Below are 21,493 nucleotides of genomic sequence, written 5' to 3' on the forward strand. Positions count from 1 at the left end.
TGCTGCCATGCGCCTGCACAGGCACATTTGCACCACGGTTCAAGGATGCCTGCGTCGGGAGGAGATTGTTTAAATGCAGGAAGGGTTCCCTTCCTGCACATAAACAATCAAAAATGGTGTTTTTCAACTTCTAAGTGTGCTGCATTAGCACACATAGAATCTGCAAAACGTCATTATTTTACTGATTCTATGCGTGCTGCAGAATGGGACACGCATAGAAAGAGGAAAAAACGAGGCGAAATGAATACATTTCTCCTCGTTGCACCTCCCTTCGCCTCCCCTGGGGAGGCGTAGCATTCAGACACATTTCCAGATTTACGATTTGTAGTAAATCCGGAAATGTCTCTGGTTTCATGGCTGTTGCGTGGGAACACCCACAGCAACACCCATGGAACACCCCTTTCACGCAAAGTGCTGTGTGCAAATGGACCATATTTACAAGACCATGAAAAGTCATGCAGGGTAGCTTTTCCTGTCTTGGAAATATGGGGCACTAAAATGCACCACCGGTGCGTCACTTTTTATGATGCACCCTTGGCGCAAGGGGCTTGTAAATCTGCCCCGATATGTGTGTGATGTAAAGTGCTCTGACATCCTTCAATTGTATGAGAGATGCTATAAAACAAATGACATACATGTGACAGAGGGACTATGCAGAGATGAGTCACTGTTGGAGGGTGATAATAAGGGAATCATTGAAGAACCCCAACAAAGATTGTCGTATCCTGGTGCATAGTAAGGCCATCATTTACTATTCTTTAAAAGCTGATACAATTCAGTATATAATGATACATTTGTTGCAGAATGCACCATTGTATCCTACATTTTCTTTGGGGGAGAGCCTCCCTAAGCCCCATCTGTAGTGGTCAGGCTCACTTACTGCACTTGGTGTGCACTGTATGGGGACTGGTCTGAAAACTTTTGCATCGGCTGCTTTGGATTTCTAGTCCGACCCTGGCAGGAGCCTCGTACTGCGCAATAAAACCAATCATTTAAAAGTTAGTCAAGGAGATGCAGCACTAACCTTCCTGTTTTTTGCAAATTCTTTCAATATAAAATACTAAAATCCTTAGTAATTCGAGTATTTGTTTTGTGTGCACACGTGTGTTTATTATTTCCGAGTTACTATTTTAATGTTTGAAATTTAAATCATACAAATTGCTTGGGGGTCCCCGGCTTCCAGTGGTGACTCAATGGGGGTCCTCAGGAGTCAAAAGTTTGGGAACCACTGTTCTAGAGCATTTCTTGCTCACTGTGCCACTATGGATAGGGCCAAACCACATGCAGAGTAGCGTTTCCCTGCTCCAATATGAACAGTTCATTTGAAATTCTAGGTCCTAAATGAGAACTTAAGCAACCCCAGCCCATTTCAGATTTTTGGGCATGACTGGTTGTATTTCCTCAGTGTCCATGGAGTTTTGGCCATGGGTTCCCCAGTTCGAGGTGTCTAAATGAAATAGTGGGACCTGGCACCATGTGGATGTTTCACTTGAGACTTTAGGTCCACATGTCACGTGAAGGCTGCCTAGTTATATTAAATCAAACTTCACATGGAGAGGCTCCACTGGTCCTTGTTTCTGAAGAGACGACTGGTTCCGCTCTAGGTCTAATGTTTGTATGAGGCTCCACTGATGATTCGGGATTAAAGCTGCACATGGGAATGTTGCTAAGGCCATGAAGATTTGCAATAGAGATTTAGGGCTTTATTGGCTCATGGGTGGCAGCAGTGGCCATTGAGGTTCAACCTGTGCATGCAAAGGCTGAATTAAGCATTGGGAGCTTTACCTGTGCACAGAGAATGTGTAACTTACAAATGGTGGAGGAGCTGCATTGGGCATTTGAAGCGAAACTTACATACTAGAAGCGTGTACTGGGCATTTGAGCTTAACAGAGCACCTGAGGAAACTAGGCTGGACATTTGAAGGTAAACCTGTTTATGTGAAGACTTACTAAGCATTTAAGGGCAAGCTGCTACACTGTGCCTTTACGACTAGGTCTAAGGAAATTACTGTTGCGCTTCTGCACGTGCTAGTTCTGCAAAGGTATAGGCTATACCTTGAGATTTTGTGGATGTATTTGGGTTTTTGAAGCTATGTGTGAGTATATGATGATTGTACCTTGGCGTTTGTATCTATGCCTTACCATTTGGTGCTGTGCCTGGACATTTGTTTCTCTGCCTTGGTATTTGGGGTTGTATTTGGACAGATTGTACTCTAGTTAATAACATAGAATTGATGACGTGCCTGGCATTTGGGGTTGCGACTGGACATTTGTGACATTTCCTGGCCACTTGGAGCTGTATCTGACCATTTGAGCTGTAACCGGTCATTTTGGGTTTTTCAACTGTCCCTGGAGATTTGCTGCTTTGCCTGGAAATTTGGCGCTGTACCTGAGCATTTTGGGTGTATTGTGGCTTTTGGGTCTGACTTTGGCCTTTGGCGTTGGAAATTACATATTGCCATATGAGTTTTGCTGGGGAATATTCTGATTGTGTCTAATATTTGATAGCTGTATGGGGGGGGGGGTAGATGATCAAAGTGTCCTTGGCATGTCATAGGAGTTCTTTCTGGAATATGACAACGACACCTTAGTTATAATATGAGTGATAAGTAAAGTAGATGCCCATCTGCTTTATAAACTGTTTTTGGAATTACAGTAAAACACATTTTATATGTATGATGGACAGCAACGTTTCCCAATAACCAAACTGCGATGGTGCACTCCTCTTGGTCTTCAACCAAATTATATTAATTTTGAACTGGCCCACATCTGTTACAGCGGTACCTATGTGCAGATGCAAGGCTGAGCCAGACAACGTTCTCTTTCTATGGACCTGCACTCATAGAAATGTATACTCACAACCTGTTACCTGTTACCCCAGCTGCACATCACAGAACTTTTTTTAAAAGATGAACCGTGGAGCTAAACCTCAAAACCACATTACTAACCAGCTCATGATGGATGAGGCTCCACCAAGGAGTCCCAATGTACAGATCCTCAAAAATACAGGTGAAAAAGAAAAAATGCTGCAGATTTTCACAGGTCAGAACATGCTCCATTACAAAAGGTAACTTTGAAACAATCTACTTAGCAATAATTAATTCAGTTCTGCTTGGCTTTGCTCCATATAGAGAACAAACATTGATGAGGTGTGAACAGGTCTCCCTGCCAAGAGACAATAATACTACTTCTGGGAGAATGAAGACTGGAATGAGTAGTCACTGTCAACTCATTCTGGAATGTAGCAGTTAGGGGTGAACAGGAACTCAGATGGTATCAAAAAGGACCAAGCTGGCCCTGATCCTTTACATGTAGACATTAAACTCGTCAATGTGACGTGCCGTTGAAGAGGGGGTCCCTCTTAGACGACTGTTTCTACTCCCACTTGGTGGGAAACAGTTCCAAGCATCTTTATAGTGGGATCCACATTTCCATGAGGCAGGCCATGCACATTGGGTCCCCTCAGGAACAGCGTACCCTTTGAAAACCAGAAACTACGCCCTTTAAGGTAAGAGTATCGGATCAATGGTGTGCAACTGCAATTGAGAGAGTGAGACCCCAACTCCTGGGGAAACATCACTTATCACACGGTCGGGACCACACAATGCCTTTACCATGCATCCATTTTTACGCAAATGCCTATAATACGCATGCCTTCACCACTCATGCTTTTGCCACGAATATGCCACGCATGTATTTACAACAAGATGAGAATATATAATGCGTTGTAAAGGCATGCGTGGCCAATGCATGCAAGGTAAAGGCAATTGCGTGGTAATGGATGCGTTGTAAAAGCAGGCGTGGTAATTCCATGCGTGGTTCCGTCATACATACGTCTCCTTGTCTTGCAGAACGGTGTAATGAAAGTAAACTGGGAAGCCTGCTACATATCACATGCAGCCTCCTATCATCCTACTCATACCTTAAGATGATTCTACAGTCATGATGTTCACTCTCTCAGCCTTGGCTGAGGCTAAACCACAGAGCACTGTGTAAGCATTGTGACTAAGCCAGTCCTTGGACTTGTGTTGGATGCCGCAATGATGTAGAGATGCAGTAATGGAGAAGGTTTTGTGCACAATGAGGCACATAGTTCCTCCCTCATGAATATCAATAAAGCAGAATTTGCACGTGGGCCTCTCAACACTAAGTCATGCGAGTAGGGGTGGCTATCTAAAAGGAACAGCATATATGTGTGCTCCCTGGACCTAATGCAGCTTGCCTATGTAATGATCCCTGCTCATTAAAGGGACATTCAGGAGCTCAGGAAACATAGTCAGCTGTCCCCTGCCTGCTTCCCTCCCACCTGCAGTTACAGTGTGACAGATCTCCCTCATTGTTAGTGGGTTCATTCTTCATGGTGGTGACATTTGACAAACAGTTTGAGGATGCGTAAAGCCATCAAGCATGAAAAACTGTAATTAGCAATCACATTTTGTATCCTAATTACATATAGTCGTTTAGGGGCTGTGCTCTTACTCTGAATACTTTTATTTAGTTGCAGAGTGCCATCTTTGAATGTAAATGGCACATTATATGATTTATTCACAATCAATTACATCAAGTGTACACAGATCATATATAAAATCTTATTTAAAATTTAATTTCACATAGTCCTCCTCTGCTTTCACACCACAATTGCACAGCGTGGGCATTTGGCTCTTGTAAACATGTTCAGGCTACCATTTTAATCTTGTCTATTTAGGGCTCCATATCACCTACCCTCTATGTCATCTGAGTGGACAGCTTCCCATCGTGCCATAAATCCAAAATCGGACAAGCTTGAGTCAGATGAGAACTTCAGGAAAAGTTTATTGCTGGTGCTGATTATCACTGGGGGAAGCGAAAACCCACAGTAGGTTCCTGAAAGTCGGACAATGAAGCAAAATAGAAAAAATCAGGTTCATCCATAGCCTTAAAAACATTTGCTTAATATGAAAAAAATGGGTGAGCCGCTTAAGCAGGTGTCTCCAACCTTTTCTGTAATAAGAGCTACTTATGTTCAATGAACATCATCCCACACTACTAACATTATTAGTATTGTATTAGTAACCACATCAGACAAGATTTCATTAGCAGCCACTCTAGGCAAGATTATCAGCAGTGACCGCCTCAGTGCATCAGGCGGGGTAGCCAGATTTGGAATGATTTTACAGGAGTAACACATGACAGCCATTACTGAAATGCCCCTGGCAACAAGGTAATATTAATAGTAATAAGGCTCTCGAGTGCCACATGATTTATCACTCAAATACCAGTTTTAAATATATTTAGCAAATAGGTCCATTTTCTTCAAACATCAGCTTCTGAGTTTAGAAAATATACACATTTTAATCTTTCGTCAGCACAGACACTTTTGCAGTATGGCCCAATGTTTTCATTTCTCCTAGTTTTTCCCCTGTAAGTAATTATTCTGGATTCTACAGCACACATACAAAGTAGGAAACGCCTAAAAGCATAGGTTTTGTATTGAAGAGAACCCTCCGTGTACACACACTATGCTTACCAGAACACAGACAGTCTTGAACTATGAGACAATGGTGAGTGCGTTGGTGCATTGCTGCCAAAGTTTACCAGTGCAGGCAGAGTTCAGAACAACACACCTTAGTAGATATGTCGCAGTTCTGCTTTCTCCCGTTCCTGGAACACACTGCAGCAACTTTACCTGCTTCACTGTGTAACGGGATTGTTTTGGTAAATCTGGTCCTGGTGTCAGGACGATATGCCATGTCCTCATTTCATTTGCAATAATCCCACGGGAAACAGCCACCACAACGCGGCAGTTGCCACGCAAACCTTTACCACGCATGCATTACAACGCATGCGTTGTTACCACACCAGCTGTTACCAGGCATACCTTTACTATGAGATACGTATTAAAGGCATGTGGGGTAAAGGCAAAAAAAAGAAAAAGGAGGCTTGGGGGGTCTCCCCCCAAAAAATAGAAAAAAAGCGTTCGAATAAAAAGGGGTGTTGGCGATGTCTCGCCCCCAAATAAAACGCACCTGATGTGACGAAGTGGAGGCAATCAGTGTCGTTTGAGAGGAAACTGAAAGAAACTTCCGCTTCCTATTCACGCCGTAGACGTCACCAAGGAAGATGGAGAGGAGACGACGTGAAAAGGTAAGGGGAATTTCAGTTAAAAAAAAAAATTAAGGGTTAAGGGCAGGGGTAATGATAAGGAGTGGGGGCTGGGGGGTCATGTAAGGGTACAGGGGAGGGGTAAAACCTTTACCAAGTGTATGCCCTTACCATGCATAAATTTACTACAAAAATCATTGTAAATCTATGCGTGGTAAAGGAATATTCGTGGTAAAGGTTAGGCATGGAAAAAGCATTCTGTTGTAACGCATGTGTGGTAAAGGCATGCGTTGCAACAGAATGCGTTGTAACGACATACAACCCAATCCCACAAGTCAACAGTAAATCGCACCCAGCCTTCCTAGGGAGGATTGAGTCCGTGCCATAAAAGCAGATTTTAGTGGCTTACCTATCGCTTCAATGTTGTCCGCAACCTCTAATTTATCTCCTCCACATTGGCCCAAGCTCCCATCAATGGCGAGACCTTCAAAAGAGAGCTTCAGGAGCCAGCCCTCAGTGGCCGTGATGTTCCAGCTGCACAGTAGGTTGGCAGGGTACGAGCCGGGGTACTCTTTGGAAGATATTGTGCCTTTGCGGCCAATTTGGAGAGCATTACTGCCGCAGCCTGAATCTAGGCAATCAATGTCAAAAGATGGGTTGGATCAGAGAAATACAACAAGCCAATGAGCATTACATCAATTTATGGGTTAAAATGACATATGGAAAAGCAGATTTTTTTTATTGGCTGATGACATTTGATGAAGCATGTGAAGGTCACGATTGTCAAGAACGCTGACGTTGAGAAGAATACAAATTAATACTAGCATCCTTGAATGTAGCAGTGACATTACACATGATACAAGAAGGTACAGATAGGTCATAGAAGACAGAACAGGTATTTGAGATCTACATGCCAGACGTGTATGTTCTGTATTATGTCACTGAAGAAAAAAAAGTTTTGGCTAAAACACAAAGCTATACCTTTCGACAAAAAGTCAAATTGGTTGAATGATGGAAAAATGATTATGGACCCACCATTGAATCTCGGGTCCTCATAATAATAAAAACAAAATACAAATTTGCACAAAAATTTGAACAGGTCCTTAAATGGCAAGAATTAAACGTTTATGGAAAGAAGAAACCAGTTTAAAGCAAAATATGAAAAATGACAGCTAACTAAACTGTTCAAAAAAGGGTGGACTCCTTTCTATCTCTACCACAGCCTTAAACAGAAAGCATGAAAGAAAGAAAGAAATATCACAAAAGATCAAAAGCAGCATAGGAAAAATGAAGGAGACAACCCTGGATGCGTGAGTTGTTATCAAAGTGAGTCTGTGTACCACACTAGTCATGAGGAATTTTGATTCACCTACCTCATGTCATTACTAAGATCTATCATTCCACTACAGATCCCAAGGAAGACATTGAATGCCCTACAAGGATCGTCTATTTACCGTCTTTCCTACTACAAGTAGGTGTTATTCAGTTCACCTATTTGGCCTTCCACCACAGTTACATCGCATACTGAACCATTTCCATTACCTTTAGGTGCTCCTCCCACTAACCATGTCCTGATGAAGACCCCACAGTGAGGAACAAGTCACCCTCCTTCCTCAAGGGGTCAAAACGTAGACCATCTGTTATACACCAACAAATTCATAGAAGCTGAACTAATCAATGTATATATGCTTATGAGTTATGTATGTATGGGAACTGTAGACCTACATCAGGCTATATAGGTTTTATTGTATATAAGAGTAAGTGTGTCCATGTCACTATACCATTACCCTGTCCCTCACTCACCAATTCACCCCCATTACCCCAAAAAACTCTCCTAATCTGCCTATCACACTGTGAGCACTGTAAATACTACATGCACTTTGAATGTAGTTAAGCTGATACATGAGGCAACATTAATGCTTTGAATCTTAATTGCATCTAATGAATGTGTCACTCATGGAAATAAAATTTCCTTCTGTCTGCATTTTTAATCCAAATCTTGTGCGGTGTACTGTCTGTCTCTTTTTTTATGTAATACTTACAGTAGTAAGGCAACTACCACGACCATCTCTCGAACATACTGTATCTCTGACCCAGGTCGGGTAGTTTTTATTAGGTATACCCCGTTAAAACTTAACACGTGGATATGAAGTAGGCACAAAAAAATAAAATAAGGAATGCTGAGAACGGTTGCGTGACATGAACTCTAGGAAGGACTAGCGGGGACAAATGAACCTCGCAAATATTTAATATCATATGCTTATCAACGGATCAGGACTGGTAGAATATCGTGTTCGGAAATTGTAGGTAGGCGTGTGGAATAATGTCATTGAGGTGTAATTGCTGTATTCAGAAGGTTAGGGGCGAGGGCCAGATTAGGGGCATTTGTATGTAGGACTTTATCAAACTTTTACTAGAGTCGAAGTCTGTACGTGACTTTCCAGGGTGGAAATGGGGAAGAAACAGTCTCATAATTATTGTGGGTGCAGGAGGGCTTTAGCCAGGGAAAATATGTTTACAATAAGGAAAAAAAACAGTTATAAAGGAAATGTACTCATCATTATGCACAAATAATTTTTCACTTGTTTAAAACTGCTTACGCGTAGATTTTGGGCTTCTTAGTACCCAACAATATCTTAGCCTTTTGTAGAAGTTATTGAGTACTGTGGTTTGTTTGTGAATTCCTTAAAATTCAGAAACCTACTCAAGATGTTGGTGTGACCCAAATCGAGCAAATTTTCAGCTTTTTCAGCCAATGGATCAATAGTTTTATTTTCGCGCCCCCTCAGCTTTGATAATCAGATCCATGGGGTAAAGCAGCTTGGGAGGCAGCAGTCAGAACGTTCACTTGTACGTTTGAATCCAGTCTTGAGCTGGTGACCATTTCACAATTCTGCAAAAATATCAGTGCTTCAAATCTGTTTGTGTCTCCAAGAGTGCAACCTTCAGGGTGATACACGTTCATACTTCTCAGTGTGACCCCTGCAAAATAACCTAGTTACACGATTATTTGAACATTACTAGACAGCATCAGTTGCCTTCTATCATTTAAAGACCAAGTGATCTCTGGAACAAAGCATGTGGAAATATTACATTTCTCCTCTCTCCTGCTCTTTCCAGCTCTGTTCCTTATTAACGTACGTAAAAGAATTGATACTGTCTGGAGATTCGTGCTAATGACATATGTCAGATTTTTATCATCATGAGGTTGTTCACCACACTCTCTTTACCTCTACTGCTCTCGCGCTCTCTTTCTCCCTCACTCTTCTCTGTTTCTCTCACACTCCCTCACTCTCTGGCTCTGCCTTTCACCCTATTTCTCACCTTTTTTCTCCTCACATTTACATTCTCTCACTGCCTTTCATCTTATTTCACTATCTCTCCATCTTTCCCCTCTCTCACTTTCTCTCACTCTCCGACTTTTCCCGTATTTCTCTCTCTTTCCCCTCTCTGCCTCAGTTATTCTTATCTGACCGCCTTCACTCTGTTTCATTCTTTCTCCATCTTTTCCCTCTCTCTGTCTCGCTCTGGCCTTCTCACTTACCCTCTCTTTCTTTCTCTCTCTGCCTTTGTCAATGTCAATGTCAATGTTAAAGGTTCTTATATAGCGCCTTATCACCGCAAGGTCTCAAGGCGCTTGCTTTGGGAACCCGTCCTGGCTTTTTCCCTGTGAGATAACCCGTACTGGGCATCCCCAAGGTGAAAGCCAGGCATCCCGGAGCGGGGGGGGGGGGGGGGGGGGCGTAGTGGAGATTAAGCAAGCTATTGCCCAGAGTTGCAGAGTGTGAACCGGTGATTCGAGTAGGCACCGAAGCGAGAATTATCGAGTCCGTTGACATTTGGGCTCAAGACCCTGCCGCGTCGGGAATTAAACCCTGGTCCCGGGTCTGACCTCTGCTTCAGGGTCTGCCTCCTCTAACCAGTGAGCCACACTTCTCCTTCCATCTTTTTTCCCCTATCCCTCCATCTTCCCTCTCTCTCACTTTCTCTCACTCCGACTTTCCCCGTATTTGTCTCTCTTTCCCCTCTCTGCCTCAGTTATTCTTACTCTGACCGCCTTCACTCTGCTTCATTCTTTCTCCATCTTTTTCCTCTCTCTGTCTCGCTCTGTCTTTCTCACTTACCCTCTCTTTCTTTCTCTCCCTGCCTTTCCTCTTATTTCACTCTCTCTGCATCTTTCTCGTCTCTGTCTCTTACTTTCGCAGTTTCTCTCTTTCTCTCTCAGCCCCTCTCTCTCTTTCTCTGCCTGGCGCCCATGCTAAAAGCGAGTGTGGCACTTACCAGCAGTTGGCGGTGTTTCTGTCGGTGGAACGCCTCTGTAGGCCGTGTATCTGGCGTGGAAACCCTTGGCAGTGGTGGCACTGTCGGAGCTGAAACGTAAGACCAACGAATGGCCGGAGGATACCAGGGGACTGGGAATATTTGTTCCACAGAAACGTCCTGTAAAGAGAATTTCCCAAATGATTAATTATTACCCTACACCAAACCAATCTGGGGGTGTTGCTGCTCTTTCTCTCCCTCAAAACTGATTTACTCTAGTCTTTGACAGGAGTAACCGGAGCTTGTCTGTAGTCTGTAGATGCAAGTTCTGTGATGCACGCTCACAAGTGTGAAACTTCGCATGGGCGTAAAAAAGGGGTATCATGGTTGACAAGGGTGCCTCAATGCCAGTGTAGCCTTAGTTTAGACAGAAAGCATTATCATTCCAAACCTCTGTGTGAAATTGTCAACTGCTTCGGGTGTGCGGCAGCTGCTGTACAAAATTCAGCTCTACTCCTTTCAATGCAGTATAGAGGAGGTCCCTGCAGAATCCATCGAAATCCAGACCACACTCCTGTTATACCCAGCGTCTGGATTTCAGCTTTCTAACCTTAGGAATGGAGCCCTGCTGTTACTGGGTGCTAGCTCGAGACGTGAAGGGCATCAAATACAGATGTCAGGCAGGTCTTCACTTTGCAGGTGTAATTGTTTTTTAATGGTAAATGAATCAATGAAATCCTATTATCTGTTGATTTTGGACGTTCTTTGACCATAAAGAGGAAATTACTGGATTGATTTTCTAAAAAAGGTTATAAACCAAAGAAGGAACTAGAAATATCTTTTTATGTATTCCGGGGGTATTTTATTCCTTATAATACATCATGACAGTTATTGCTTATTTTTTCTATGATAACTAGGAACCGGTAAGGGCGGCGGTATGACAAGTAATAAACTTTGAACAAAGGTAATTCCTGGAACCTAGAAACCATAGGTCTTAGATTTGCACTGGTAGGTTGCACCACCAAATCGTGTGCATTCATTTCCTTAACGTTGAGGGTGTCATACAGGAACACTCCTATGAAGTCAATGCTAAAGGCATGACACTGACAAGGACATAGAAGAATATACAGATTTTAGTGATCATTTAATTGGTAAATCTGAAAATGTAGTTACTGTACCTAGCAATGATGATCCTTCCAGAAATCCATCATAAACCTCAACAAAGTCATTACAGCCCGAGGCACTAGCTGGTTCTAGCTCAAAGGAGATAAAGGTAAGCTGTATTCTTTGATCCGAGGCAACAGAAATCTTCCACTGGAAATAAGACAGAGGTGGTTATTATCAATTCACTGCAACGTATTCTTTACTACAGGGGCATCAAATGCGCATGTGCTGGGGTGAGTAGTCTAGCAATATCATCAAGACACTTCGCAGTAGTTTTTGCAATGTAGGAGTAGATTAGAACAAATAATTTTTTTTTTCTGTGAATTCACTTAAGAGTGGAATTTTATATATTGAGTTACACCTGACCTCAAAATTCAACTAACAGGTTATTGTCTGTTTTTTTTTAAAGCTGTTAAAGATTTCCACCTCACATTCTTACAACATTTAACACCAGTTTTCACAGAGCTAAAGAATAAGTGAACAATTAAGAATATAAAGATAAGTTACAAATGTCATATTTTGCTCCCTGAGCCTTCATGCCCTCCACTAGAGGGCGTGCCTGGCACATCCAGTGTTTTACCAAGCTCCTTGACCTTTTGTTTTACCTCAGTACTCACTTGCAGGATACAATCCTGATCATTTGTGAGCTCATTTAAGCGCTATCTGTTCTTTGTAGCAGTGTTCCTGTTTGGCTAGCCCAGTTTCCAGAGATTCCTACACTGTTTAGCTGTAGCCTTGTTTTCTGAACCAACACTGTCTTACAGCAGATCCCAGATTTCTAAACCCGCACTATTTTGTAGAGTATCCCTGCTCCCTGAGCTAGCACTGTTCCACGGTGCTGCACTGGTTCTTGAGCTGAGCAAAACACACAAGATGATGGACGGAATGTTGCACAATGGAAAACATTCACTCCCAGTCACAGATCTGGGTTTAATCCATCGTTATTTTGCTCACCAAGCCACCCCAGTTCAGACATGGCCATATGCAAATCAGTCTTGATCCTGTGCCTCATGGGAACAGTCCTGCCCGAACTGCCAAGCCATGTCTTCCCTGGACCGGAATCAAGCATCCTAGGACCGGTTTCTGGCTATCAGCCGTCTTCAGCCAGGATAGCTTGACTCCAGTGGCTTAGTGAGCACGGGACCCACGTCTGGGCATACCCTTCCCACATATGGTGAAAGCAAAACACACAAGATGATGGACGGAATGTTGCACAATGGCAAAACATTCACCCCCAGTCACAGATCTGGGTTTAATCCATCGTTATTTTGCTCACCAAGCCACCCCAGTTCAGACATGGCCATATGCAAATCAGTCTTGATCCTGTGCCTCATGGGAACAGTCCTGCCCGAACTGCCAAGCCATGTCTTCCCTGGACCGGAATCAAGCATCCTAGGACCGGTTTCTGGCTATCAGCCATCTTCAGCCAGGATAGCTTGACTCCAGTGGCAAAGTGAGCACGGGACCCACGTCTGGGCATACCCTTCCCACATATGGTGAAAGCAAAACACACGAGATGATGGACGGAATGTTGCACAATGGCAAAACATTCACCCCCAGTCACAGATCTGGGTTTAATCCATCGTTATTTTGCTCACCAAGCCACCCCAGTTCAGACATGGCCATATGCAAATCAGTCTTGATCCTGTGCCTCATGGGAACAGTCCAGCCCAAACTGCCATGCCATGTTTCCCCTGGACCGGAATCAAGCATCCTAGGAGCAGTTTCTGGCTATCAGCCATCTTCAGCCAGGATAGCTTGACTCCAGTGGCTTAGTGAGCACGGGACCCACGTCTGGGCATACCCTTCCCACATAGGGTGAAAGCAAAACACACAAGATGATGGACGGAATGTTGCACAATGGCAAAACATTCACCCCCAGTCTTAGATCTGGGTTTAATCCATCATTATTTTGCTCACCAAGCCACCCCAGTTCAGAAATGGCCATTTGCAAATCAGTCTTGATCCTGTGCCTCATGGGAACAGTCCAGCCCGAACTGCCAAGTCATGTCTTCCCTGGACCAGAATCAAGCATCCTAGGACCGGTTTCTGGCTATCAGCCGTCTTCAGCCAGGATAGCTTGACTCCAGTGGCTTAGTGAGCACGGGACCCACGTCTGGGCATACCCTTCCCACATAGGGTGAAAACAAAACACACAAGATGATGGATGGAATGTTGCACAATGGCAAAACATTCACCCCCAGTCACAGATCTGGGTTTAATCCATCGTTATTTTGCTCACCAAGCCACCGTAGTTCAGACATGGCCATATGCAAATCAGTCTTTATCCTGTGCCTCATGGGAACAGTCAAGCCCAAACTGCCAAGCCATGTCTTCCCTGGACCGGAATCAAGCATCCTAGGACCGGTTTCTGGCTTTCAGTCGTCTTCAGCCAGGATAGCTTGACTCCAGTGGCGTAGTGAGCACGGGACTCACGTCTGGGCATACCCTTCCCACATAGTTCATAGACATGTTCATCCTCGTGTCTCCTCTGCCTCTCATCAAGGCAGCACAGGGCTCTACTTGAGGTAGGGCAGTGACACTGAGTGCACAGGATTCCCACCTAACTCATACTTGTAACTAGTGGAGAAAGATTGCTTTTTACTTGTGATATAATATGTCTCACAAGGGGGGGCAGACTCGAGTGAGAATACAGCTTAGCTCACCAGAAAGCCATGCTCAGAATGTAAACATTGTAACGCTAGTACTTCAGAGTAGCACTGTTATGGGTTCAAGCTCTGCCCTCCTTCATAGAAACTTTACGTTTTGAAGCTATGTGATGTGCTCGCTCTTGCAGTGCCTGTCAAAAATTTATGTAACCCCTCTTCTAATGAAGACACCATTTCTTGAATTGTATAATGTTGTTCCCCGTTATTTTATATTGGTCAGGGAGGCGCAGAGATCTTATCAGTGCGCACTGAAAAGGAGGAAGTTGGCAATTAAAACGGAGGCCTGGGAGACACTTTGCGAGGCTTCACAGAGTAAGGATGTTTGTGCTTTCTGGAAAGCAGTGAATGCCCCTTTCTTTGGTGCAGATAAAGCACGTGTTGAAATTGCCATTACCGAGGACTCTTGGGTTGATCACTATTCTAGTCTGTATAGTACTTTAACTGATGGACAGAATCCTCCGTTGCGGTCATTAATGCAGCAGCAGGGGGGAATTAAAGCTAAGGACTTAGAATTAAATGTTACCTTAAAAGAAGTAACTGAGAGTCTTAAAGCAACACGGGGCGGTAAAGCCCCAGGTCCGGATGGCATACCTCCCGATTTGTTTAAAAATAACATTGATTTATGGGGCCCATTTTTGGTACAACTGTTTAATGCATCCTTAAAGACGAGCCTACTTCCATCATGGTTTATGTCAGTTATAGTGCCTATTTTTAAAAAAGGGGACAGGCAAAATCCCACGTGCTATCAACCTATCTCCTTATTAGATAGCACTGTAAAAATTCTAGGAAGAGTAATATTAGGTAGGCTGCAAAAATGGGCGGAAGATAATTGTATTATTAGTGACCTCCAATATGGGTTTCAAAAGGGGGTGGGAACAGTTGATCAGGGTCTGACTGTATTTATCCTTCAACAGAAATATATTAAGGCACGGCAGGAACCTATTTATTTTACCTTCGTTGACTTGACATCAGCGTTTGACTGTGTTTCACGCAGCAAGTTATGGGCCATTATGGAATTCCTTGGTGTAGAGGGAAGTATAATTTCCTTTCTTAAGGAATTGTACTCAGGCGCTATCGCAACAGTGACTGTACTAGATCATTTGATGTAGGGCGTGGGGTACGCCAGGGTTGCGTCCTAGCGCCATTTTTATTCTTGGTATATATTAATGGATTAGAGGATGCCCTGGTGGAAACAACTTCTGATATACCAAGGGTAGCCAAAAGACCGATCCCTGCGTTACTATACGCAGATGATGCGGTCTTAATGGCTTTCACGCCAGTGGCCTTACAACGCCTTGTAACATCTTTTAATACATTTATGACAAACTTGGATTTACAAATCAATTGTTCTAAAACATTCACCATGAATTGTGGCCCTGGTTCTATTAGAAAAAGGAGGCCGATGATCATTAATGCCAGTCCTCTAGACTTTACCCCTACCTTTTCATATCTTGGCATTTTATTCCATGAAGCAGGGACCTGGGCAGATGCCATAAAAGCAAGGAAAGTCCTGCTCTGCAAATCCATCACAGCCCATAAAAATGTTCTAAAAAGATGGGGAAAAAACCTACTGTAGAACTTCTGCGAATTTTTAATGCCCCTTGCGTCTCTATTGCCGTCTATGGTGCTGGGCTCTGGGGGTACGACAATGTAAAATCTATTCAGGTTGTAGAAAATAAATTCTTGAGATTCATCTTGGCTGTACCTGAGAGTGTCTCAAGTTACATTTGTCATATGGAACTCGGCCAACCCCCACATTGAAGATACAATTAGAGTCCATCCAGTACTGCTGTGGCATAGGGCTTGGACCAATGATGGGTGTGTACTGAATCGTGCTATTTTAAGGGATGGATTAAGCTTGGATTATGTGAGCAGGATAAGGGGGTTTACTTATATCAGGGACTTTCTTGGAGACATTGGCTGTATGAGTTACTATGATGATCCTTTGTCTATGTGTAATATTACGAGGAAGTCACTAAAAATAAAATGTATGAAACGCCTGGAAGACATTAGAATGACAGCGGAAAATAAGAAAAAGTCTGTTGTAGCCCATCAATTTGTACTAATGCAGGGTAAAATTCAACCATATTTAACCCTTCCCATGTCTGAACACTCGCGATTCATTTTGACCCGTTTTAGGTTAAGTATTCTTTTTAGGGTTTTAAGTTTCCCCGTAATGAACTGCTGGTCTCGTAACTTAATTAAATGCCCTTGTGACGACTTATCAGAACAGTCTGACATCCACATCCTTTTATTCTGTAAATATTATACTTTACCCCGGAAAAGATTGATTGTGCCGATTTTAAAGGAAATGAATGTTAGACGTTGTCACGCCGCCTTCTTAGAACTCCAGAAATTAGATGTTATTTTTATTGTAGCTTCTATTTCGGAATATTTTAGTAATGTTTTTAGATTACGTAAATCAATATGCACTTGAATTCAATGTACGTTGTATTTAAATCTACTGTATATTGTACCCATACCTGTACTGCCAATAACCTTGTGGTTTTAATTATCTCTTTTAATAATAATGATGATGTAGCATTATGAATTGTTTTTATGTACTTTTATGGTTACTACCTTTTTAACCGAATAAAGTCAATTGAATTGAATTGAATTGAATTGTATAATACCTCTGCATTCCCTTTCTGTAAACCTTCTTCGTGACACATAAAAATGTTAGGTTAGCTTCTGTGGGTTGCCAGAGTATGAACGTTTCAGATAAGCCTTTATAGGGATTTTCAATAACAATTTGAATTTCTCTTACCTGGAGAGCAACTATTCGCCCCCATATGTCTAGTATGTTTTATTTAGATTGCCTGCCATTCATGCATTGTCCCCAATTTTGAGACCTGTGTCTTGATTTCAAACAGGACACACAGGTCAGAGCAACATACCATTGGTTCCTCTTTTACGTATGAAAAAAACACTTCGCTATTTTAAAAGAAATACAATTGTATTCCGTTTTTATCTTTGACGTACCTGGTACATAGCATCATTGGCATACACGCTCGCAGGGAACCCAGGTGTCTGCATCTCGCCGCTATCACCTTGCAAATGGCCGCCAGCGCCTGCTATTTCTGCAAGGAAATGAAAGTTATGCACACACTGTACGTGCCCAAAGGGAAAGATGAATGCGCTGAAAACAAAATGTACGATCTCGAAGATTTACTTTCAATCTCAAAGCAAGCACTGTGTGCGATCAACTGGAAAAGCGCGTCTTTCAACATGTCCGGTTCATAATAGCTGGTGCCATCGGCAGTGGAGAATGAATGAATCCATTTATTTATGGTTTTGCTTAGCACGGACAAGACCCAGTGTGTGGCCGAGAGGTATACATAAGGCGCGGATGCATATCAACAGAAACAAAAGAACAGATGTACCTCAGGTGGGCGTGCTACACAGAATTGCACGATAAACATCACACAAAGCAGTTTGTGGGGCGCTGAAAGCCATTTAACATGCTTCTCCAAGGTATGAATCTGCAGTGACAAAACAGGTGCTTTTCTCGCTTTACATTGAGTATTATAATTGTGGATACTCTTGTTTCCAGCTTGCTCCATCCAATTTACACCAAAGTGTGCGTTCATATAATCTGATATTTTGAACAATTGCTAAAGAACAATGGGCAACATGTACGACCATTTCTTTTGCCACTTGCAATTTGCGAGTCGCAAAAGGGAACGTACTTATGTGTCTCAGACACATTTTGTGATTCCCAATTGGGTCGCAAATGACCTGCCTCATTTATATTCATGGGGCCCATCGCAATTTGCGACCCATTGTAAATGGGCAATAACACAGGGATGGTGGCCTGCTGGGCACACCAGTCCCCCATGCCTGTGTCTGCTTTTTAAAGAAAGTAACTTTTTTTTAAATGCAGCCCGATTTCATTTTTTAAGAGCAGGCAGTGGTCCGTCAAGCCACTGCCTGATCTTCCATTTTTTTTCCGCTGCCAGTCACAAAGGGGTCCCCTGGGCACCCCTTCCCATTTGCGAGTGGCTAACCTCCTACTTGAAGTAGGAGGTAGGCTGTTATTTTCATTCCGGTCGAAAAACAATTGTATGTCCCCCTGTGACTCGCTATTAGGAAGGGACGCCCTTGGCACGCCCCTTTCTAATAGCGGCTTGCAAACCATATTTTGCGAGTCAGTAACAGGTTACTGACTCGCTAAATAGGGTTAATACTTGCGGCAACCCGTTTTTGCGTTAGCAAATGGCACAAATCTTCGTTTGTGACTGCTAAAAATGGTTGTACATGTGGCCCTTTGTGAAGTGAGGCCAACGTTTTGTGTGTGTGTCTCACTGTTGTCATTTTGTCCCACCCTACTTCTCCTTGCCAACACCTGCAGAAATTAAGGATAGCCAGCACATCTTCAAACTGCTTTCAGTGGATGCTGAATAGGTAGTAAAGGCTATTTGCTGCTACAGCCAGCCTGGAAATACCTGCTCTACAAGGTTGTCCGGCGCAGCCCAACACACCACACACCAGGCCCATGCTCAGAGAATAGGGTGCACTGGACATCATCCATGCATCACCATGGCAACACCATACCACTGAGTCCAACTTCCTCAGAGTACATACACAAGTAGCTATTTGATGATCCTACTACCAGTCACTCTCAATCAATCAGTCGATTTGTAGAGCGCTACTAATCACCCGAGAGTGTATCCAGGCCTGGACTGTGATACCTCAATAGTATATTCCTTCTCATAGGATCTTTGCCTGATCTTTCATTAAACGTTTCTATAAGGGCACTTGGCACAAAATACAGACCGCACACCATTTTTCACATACATGATTGCTGTATTGGCACAGACCTGCCTTTACATTTTTACAGAATTAGATGCAACACAAATAAACATTCCTAATTTTCTGATGTGGGTGATGGGAGGCTTTTGAGTGCACAGAGCATGAAGTTAACCATTGGGGTTCTGCACCCTTTCTGCTGACTTTAGTTGGTCCTTTATTAATGACCTGAGCTGCTGCTTCCTTTTCCCCTCAATTCAAAGGGACTTCTAGTAACGGTCTGAATTAATGTAGTACTGTACTGTAGCACAAGGAAGAAAGAGTGAATACAAGAAACCACTGTTGGGGAAAGATAGGGAGCTGTTTAGCGCAGTGCTTAATTTGAGCCTGTGGTTTCCGGTGCTCGGCACCAGCACTTAATTGTCAGCACCGGCTCTAGTGACAGTCCCACCTCATGGCAGCATTGTCTGTTAAATTTTGAGATGAGCACAAACAACCATGTTTACTAAGTCATTGAAAATGAATAACAGTAGCCTCTAATGCCATCATTATAGCTTGTGTGGTCTTTAAAAGTCTGAATTGTAACACTTGTAGAAGTGTGAGGGTTAGATGTTATGTTGGTACTGTCATTGGCAGCGCTGACATGGGCAATGCGTTGTGCAAGGAGCAGTGGCCTTCTGAGGAGGACCCTGGCACTTTTTACAAATTAAGGACTGGTTTAGCGTCCCTAGCATACATTCTATGGAAGTCATTTACGGTTTGGCTGAAAGGGGGCTCCTCGATAAATTCCCAGACTGCTGGCTCTCCCACCCATTTAGGGGTGGGGGAACTGCTGATTTTGTACTGGTTGAGCTTCCACTAGGCTCTGTCTGTGATCAGTCATTGGCAGCAGCCCATCGGCCACGTGGTCACCGCCATTAGCGCATCGAGGAGGGTCCATCCTATTTACAGCAGCAACCCGGAAACATATGTTCTCTTCCCAGTCCCGCTGTGCAAGGCATGCCGGGATCTGCAAGGAAAATAAACAAAGGCCCTGGTGTGCAGGGAGAACTCTCCTTGCAGGTCAGGCTTTCTCTTCATAGAAACAAATCCTGGCTGCTGCATGTTTGTTTCTGTACAAAACAAAAAGATGCCAGTCTGACGAAAATGTCCATGCCATGCCAGTGAGAGTACTTCTGCATAAATGAACTGCCCAGCAAATGGTTCACTAACAAGAGTGGATGCTGAACGGATGGGAGGGCAGTGGTGCAGCCCGCTCTGCCCAGGCGGAATCAGTGGACACCTCACCTTGCCTAATGACTCCAATTGTCATTTACATATGAAGATGATGTATTGTACTACTAGCAAATGTTTCCAAATGGTTCACTCTTGTCAGGACCATCCATAGGCCGGGTGTAAGGCTGGCACTGGCATCTTGTTGGCCATTCTTGGCATTTTAATAATACTGTTACGATTGTGGCATGAGGCAAACAGATGTAAGATACTTGAGTAACTTGTCCGTGTTCATCTTTGCACTCAAGTATCGATCCATGTGTGCAATTTCCAATCCATAAATCCATCCGTCCCCCTGTCCATCCATCCATCCATCCATCCATCCATCCATCCATCCATCCATCCATCCATCCATCCATCCATCCATCCATCCATCCATCCATCCATCCCATCCATCCATCCATCCATCCATCCATCCACCCATCCAACCACCCACCCACCCATCCATCCATCCATCCATCCATCCATCCATCCATCCATCCATCCACACCCACCCACCCACCCACCCATCCATCCATCCACCCACCCATCCATCCATCCAACCATCCATCCACCCACCCATCCATCCAACCATCCACCCACCCACCCACCCATCCAACCATCCACCCAACCACCCATCCAACCATCCACCCACCCAACCGTCCGCCCACCCATTCACCCTCCCATCCATTCACTCACTTATTTTAAGATGTATCCCCCTATGAACTCACTCACCCTATGCCTATTAATGTGCTCAGCCAGACTGTCAGCATCCTTCCATTGACTTACTGCTCAACCAACACGTCTTATTATCACATTGACTTACTCACCTACCCACACAACACACCCAAGCTCGTCAATCAGCGGAGAATTACTTATAAAGTAGCCAGTCCTGTCGGCATTGCCAATGCTTGTTTCTATTGGCAGAGCAACATGTGGGAAATAGCAACGTTTCTTTTTTTTAGAGCTTTTCTTATTTTACCACAAGATATGACATAGCCCCAGAGGCTTCTTTTTTTAAATCTGAAGCTAGTGGGCGGGCCCGAATTATTTTCTTAGTCTGTGTGCAGGTGAAGTACATGGGGTGTTAATAGCTTTCCTGTTCGATCACTGGCATCACACTGATGCATTCTGGGCCACTGAATATTTAATGAGCAGCACCAGGCTGCTCAAGTATTTAGTGATGCCTACGGTAGGCTAGTTACCTGCCAGCCTAGCCTTCCAGCTGGGAGATTCCCGGACTCCGGATGTGATTGGTAACCCAGGAGAGCACCCCCGTGATCTTGGGAGACTACAACAACCACCATTTAGGCTTCCTG

The 21,493-nt window shown here is 43.7% G+C and overlaps 1 protein-coding gene across 1 annotated transcript in view; it reads right to left on the reverse strand.

Annotated features, from left to right (window-relative positions):
* The window catches only part of LOC144818575 (ovochymase-2-like), a 482,736-nt gene that overhangs the window by 253,674 nt on the left and 207,569 nt on the right, over positions 1–21,493 (reverse strand). Inside the window, exons 5-9 of the mRNA XM_078676114.1 lie at positions 17,157–17,254; positions 11,520–11,655; positions 10,363–10,521; positions 6,491–6,712; positions 4,723–4,863 (exon numbers count right to left, since the gene is read on the reverse strand). Coding sequence (XP_078532240.1) covers positions 4,723–4,863; positions 6,491–6,712; positions 10,363–10,521; positions 11,520–11,655; positions 17,157–17,254 — 756 coding nt within the window. The remainder of the gene's footprint in view (positions 1–4,722; positions 4,864–6,490; positions 6,713–10,362; positions 10,522–11,519; positions 11,656–17,156; positions 17,255–21,493) is intronic.

This window comes from Lissotriton helveticus, chromosome 2_1, assembly GCF_964261635.1.
Source record: "Lissotriton helveticus chromosome 2_1, aLisHel1.1, whole genome shotgun sequence".
NCBI classification, from domain to species: Eukaryota; Metazoa; Chordata; class Amphibia; order Caudata; family Salamandridae; genus Lissotriton; species Lissotriton helveticus.